Genomic DNA, 5346 nt, shown 5'->3' on the forward strand with positions numbered 1-5346 from the left:
TAGTGTTTTGGATAAATCTTCACATGGCAGTTCTGCGCACACTGGAATACAACATCAGACAAGATCAAAAATAGAACAAACTTTGGATATAAAATCACACATTTTACAGTTTGCACAAACACTGACTAGCTCTTCACAATCATACGGATGACCTAAGGTGATTTTAGTTTTGCATTTCTTCATTGAAAAGCAATAGACATTTGAATAACATTGGTGTTCACCTCTAGTAATGAGAGATAAGAATGAGACCAACATTTTATGTCTGTGTATTTAAAGACAGGTTTCTGGCTCTTAATTTAAGAGACTGTCAACTCTTCTGTGGTTTGAAGCATTAAAACATGTTTAGCTTCAGGACGCACTCAAATAAGTGGTGACACACACTCACATGTTCTGCCTTAAGCATTTCTCTTTAATAATCACATTAATTTTTCTTTCTGTGTCAAGTGTTGTTTAAAAAGTGGTTAAAACACATCAAGTAGGCCTAATAGAGTAATCTGAGTGGATCAGATTTGGAGGAAGAGAAGGTCTGATAGTGGGTGCAGATTGTAAAGTTAGCTCAGGAAGTTTTGACCACATGGAGTCAGAATCGTATGTCAGAGGTTCAAATTTCCTTCCTTGAAAATATGCTGTGAAAATGACAGTTGTGAAAGCTAACGACTACTGCAGCAACACAGCAGTTGACCAAACAATCTCACCTCACGGTCCCTTTAGTAGCTATTCAAGTAGCTTTCGATCATATCAAGGTCAAGTTTGAACCTCAACTTTTAAACCAACCTTGTTGAGAAAGCCCAGCTCTGCAGCCCTCAGAATCATCTACAAAGAAACATCTACAACAAGTGGAAAACTGCACCTGCTGATGAAGATCATGGGATATTATCAAATGCTCCAGGGCCAACATTTTTATATATAACCATATATCTATCAAAATGACATATTTGTACGGCTATAAAATTACATCAAATAGAAATATTGTAAAAATATAAATTGACATGTTAATGTTTGTCTTAAAATGCCAAGAGATTACAATTGGGTTTTGTGGGTGTACAGTCTATGTTTTGAACACAAATTTAAAACAGGTGGGTCCACCTGTGGAACTGGCAAGATTGAATGGATTACAGCAGTGAGTTGGGCTGGTCATAATTCATGGCGAGGTAAACCTGTGTGAATAGCCAAAAGTAATTAAAATACTTCAGTTTGGAACAAATATCTCTCACCTTTCAGTCATTTGAGCCTGCATCGTGAGATATGAGAACTACTTGTGTGCCTTTCTTATTCTCTTTGCACTCCACCTTCCCTGCCCGGATTGTAAACAGGTCACAGTCAATGGTCGCATCCTCAAATAAAAACACTCTGGATTAATAATTCAAACGGCACCCTGTTGTTCCCAAATGTGTGTCGTCATCGGGACGGTATTTGCGGAAGTAGCCTACGCGGTTAGCAGAGGATGTGACCTGTCTGGAGAACGCACGGAGACTGTCATGCAAATACTCAGGTAGAGATGGATGATTCAGAAACATGATCCTCTTCTGAGATCCGTTTCATTCTCAACAGTTTCGGTTAATTTTCTGACCCGGGGCAGCTTTTATTTATTTTTTATTTTTTGGGGAGGTATGGGTGCACTGCAATCCTCACCTGGTCAACCAGAATACGTTGATCTGGCTGAAAAGACGGGATGTGAGTAGCCTAGTCATCTTTATTGTTTGCATGGGCGTTAAGCGCTTCTTTTTATACGTCTGTTATGTAGGATGTGTGAAAATATGAGCTCACTGCACCGGAAATAAAATTTGAATACGCTACTGTCTATTTTTATTTCAGTCTTATGTTAAAGGGGGAATTCGATCATATCAACGTGATGTCTAATATGCGTTAAGCAAAAAGATTGCATTGCATTGTTTGCCTTTAGTAAGGCTATATTTACACATCTCCAGCATCTCTGTGTCCAAGGAAAACTGTCTGTTCGGTGCAGCAGAAATGAATTATTTAATCTGCAAGTTAATGGAAGTGTAACTTTACCCAGTTTGAGAGTGAGGTAGGCTACACAAAGCTTTGCCAACGTCTTTATAGATACCTGCCTTTGATGACTTGTTTCCACATGCCACAGTAGCTGCTTTATTTACCTGTAGCCTCGAGGAGAGTGTGATAGTTGCAGGGTGACACGAAGTGTTTTACATAAAGTATGAATATCCCAATAAGCTGCTTTGAAAGCCTCTGGACTTATGAGTGAATAAACAGCTGCTACTACCAAACTCTCAACAAACAACAAATTACTAAAATTATTATAGATTTGAAGAGTTGTGTATCTGCTTTGTGTCTCACAGTTTTTGTAAGCATTTAGGCTATATATGGATACACAAGAATTAACTTAAGGTTGCCTCTTTTCTGTTTACAGTTTCATTTGAACAGATTGGAGTCCTACATAAAAGATTCAAGCAGCTAAGCCACAATGAAGACTTTCTGCAGTAAGTTGATTTTGATTTCTAAGAACTGAGTGGTGTGAATTTTTCACTGCCACCTTCAGGTTTCCATATTGTTAGAATGTGATTTGTTTAAATAATCAAATGAATTTTCCTAGAAAATTGGTTTGGCATTTCATCAACGTTCTTATGTACTGGAAACCTGCTGGACAGGCTTCATGTTGGGACGTGCAGATTGCAGCTTATGACCACATATAATGTATTATGTGATACCACATGCCACTCCTTAAAGTCCTTTTTTACACCCGCAGGAGAGATCACTTCAACAAAATTCCAGATCTAGCACTCAATCCTATCCGATCGCAGATCATAGAGGCCTTCTTTGACAGAAGGTACAGTTTACTCTGGGTGTATCACAAACAGCCTTTTTTGAAAATGAAATATGGAGTGGAATAAAAGGTCAGGCTTAGCTTCATGTTTGTTAGTTTTTGTTGTCAGAACTACACCGTCTGTATGCATATTTGCTCTTTCTGCATTTCTGTAGAAACTTTCGGCAGAATGGCGAGGGCACGGTTCATGAGATCGGCTTTGAGGAGTTCCTGCTGGTCATGTCCCATTTCAGGCCCCCGTCACTGCACATTACAGAGGACCAGCGTGAGAGCGTCAGGAGGGACAAACTGAGATGTATGTCTCCAAACAAATCACATGATTGCATGATGGACATTATCTATGATTATTATCCTGATAGCTGTGTTTTCCTCTGCAGTTTTATTCAACATGCATGACACCGACAACGACGGGACAATAACCCTCGAGGAATACAGACATGTAAGACTCTGCTCACTTCTGTGGACAAAACATGCACTTTTAAACTATGTTAATTAACTTTAGTTTTTATATATATATTACAACAACCTCTACTCACAGTCTGGGGTCACCATGAGTTTCTATGAGAGTGTTATCTGTGTATGTTTTTATCACCATCATTTAATACATTTCAGCTGAATTTCGAAGGTGAGTGAAGATGTAGATTCTGTGGAGGAAGGAAGTTCTCTCTGAGTCAGCTGCCTTCCTAAAAGACACCTAATTGGTAGCTAATGTTCAGTCTTAGAGACACTGTAGTAATATAATTTTATTTCAACAGTTGTTTTTACATCTGTCCAGGTAGTGGAGGAGCTGTTATCTCTCAGCGAGGCACTAGAGAAGGACACGGCCAAAAGCATAGCTGATGCAGCTATGTTGGAGGTGGCTAGTATTTCAATGGGCCACATGGTATGTAAGCTGTAGTATCTCAAGATAGCATAAAGTTTGTTTCACTGTTTGTCTGCACAACATCAGTAAATTCACTTATTCACATACAGGAACCTGATGAATTCTATGAGGGAATCACATTTGAGCATTTCCTCAAGGTTGGTACTCACACACACTACACACTTACGTATATAGTTTGCTAAAATTATACTTTCTTAGTAAACAACTATAGATTGAAAGTGCATTTAAATATGTGATTATAATTGATATCAAATGAAATGGTAGGAGCCAAGAATTCAGACTTTGTTGTTTAGCAAACTCTCAAATAATATTAAAAAAAGCCTCACCACTTGATGCTGATAGTGACATTATCAAGAATATACATATACATTTATAAATTTTAAATTTATTGAAAACTCTCTTCTTTTTTTTTAGTTGCTGAATGGCTTTGAAATTGAATCAAGAATGAACATTCGCTTTTTAAATATGGACACAACAAACTTATGTAAGTGAGGTTTGAACACTAAACTATGCAGTGACTCGGGGAAACCTATTGAGGATGCATAATTATGGAATTATGGTTTCACTATAACAGTAACTATCTGCTGTTTCCTACACCACTTTGTTGCTTGCACTGAATATATGCCTTACTCATGTATAAAGAACTATGCAAATTCAAAGAAAATATGTATACAACAGTGTAGTAAGAGTAGTTCATTTGATTTTAAGCAATAACATGAGAAAATCACTGAAACAACAGTCCGCCTGTTAATAGTTGGACTAAGCAATAATCAAATATCCTTGTTTGGAGTAGCAGACAGTATGACGCTATGCATGCAACTATGGATGCCTGAAGAACCTTTAAAAAAAATGTTAATGTGATAAATCAATAACTCTTAATAATCAGGGACTTAAAAGTATGCCTTTTAAATATATATCTGTGTCTAATAATAGTAAAGCAATAAGATGATATGCCTTTTATTCATGTTATAAATATGACACTTGGTGCATGCTCTGCACACTACATTTGCACAATAAAAGACCCCATGAAACTGATCTGACAAGTCATGATGTGTGTTTCTGATAAAAAGGAAATGGGAGTGCTGTCATGCAAGATTAAATGCTTAAAGGCATTATCTCATCAGTCCTTATTTAAAAAGAGGAGGCGATACAAGTCGTAATCTATTTTATCTCCATTCTGCCTCGCCTTCGAAAGATTATTATAATTGTTGAAAACACAGGGTAATTAGTCATAGAGACATTTTACAGTTTAGTTAACATGAACCTTGGAAACAAAACACTGCGCAAATCACCTGAGGCTTTCTCATAAAATTCCACATAACCTTAGGGAGTGAATGACTCATGGAAATAACCTTTGTTAATTATGTGCTCTGTGGTGTATATTATCTCATTCCAATATTTTACATGCAGCAACTTCTCTTTAACAATGCAAAGAAGTCACAAGTTGTGTTGGGGAATATGGAAATTATCATCATCATTATTGTTATGAACAGTTGAAAGATTACTTAGTTTTAGCCTTCAATATATCATAAATTATTGATTTTTTTAATTGTTTTATTATCATTGTAATATTTGACGGTCAAAGTTTTATGTCTAACTACCCTTAAAACCACAGACCCATTTTATTCCAATGTAAGATACAACACGTGAACGTAGCTTT

At 36.9% G+C, this 5346-nt stretch overlaps 1 protein-coding gene across 1 annotated transcript; it reads left to right on the forward strand.

The window, feature by feature from the left end:
- The first annotated feature begins 1610 nt into the window (after nucleotides 1–1610).
- On the forward strand, nucleotides 1611–4647 carry tescb (tescalcin b). The gene is made up of 8 exons (XM_046067248.1): nucleotides 1611–1674; nucleotides 2390–2459; nucleotides 2726–2806; nucleotides 2959–3098; nucleotides 3181–3242; nucleotides 3579–3686; nucleotides 3776–3823; nucleotides 4101–4647. The coding sequence occupies exons 1-8, from the start codon at nucleotides 1611–1613 to the stop codon at nucleotides 4176–4178; spliced, it is 651 nt and encodes a 216-aa protein (XP_045923204.1). The 3' UTR covers nucleotides 4179–4647.
- The last annotated feature ends 699 nt before the right edge of the window (nucleotides 4648–5346 follow it).

The sequence above is a fragment of the Micropterus dolomieu genome, linkage group LG13 (assembly GCF_021292245.1).
Source record: "Micropterus dolomieu isolate WLL.071019.BEF.003 ecotype Adirondacks linkage group LG13, ASM2129224v1, whole genome shotgun sequence".
NCBI classification, from domain to species: domain Eukaryota; kingdom Metazoa; phylum Chordata; class Actinopteri; order Centrarchiformes; family Centrarchidae; genus Micropterus; species Micropterus dolomieu.

Excerpts from the sequence above, each read along its gene's own strand:
- tescb (XM_046067248.1), top strand. The coding sequence starts at position 1,611 with ATGGGTGCACTGCAATCCTCACCTGGTCAACCAGAATACGTTGATCTG. Across the intron at positions 2,807-2,958 it reads GAGGCCTTCTTTGACAGAAG|AAACTTTCGGCAGAATGGCG; the intron begins GTACAGTTTACT and ends GCATTTCTGTAG. Across the intron at positions 3,099-3,180 it reads CAGGAGGGACAAACTGAGAT|TTTTATTCAACATGCATGAC; the intron begins GTATGTCTCCAA and ends TTTCCTCTGCAG.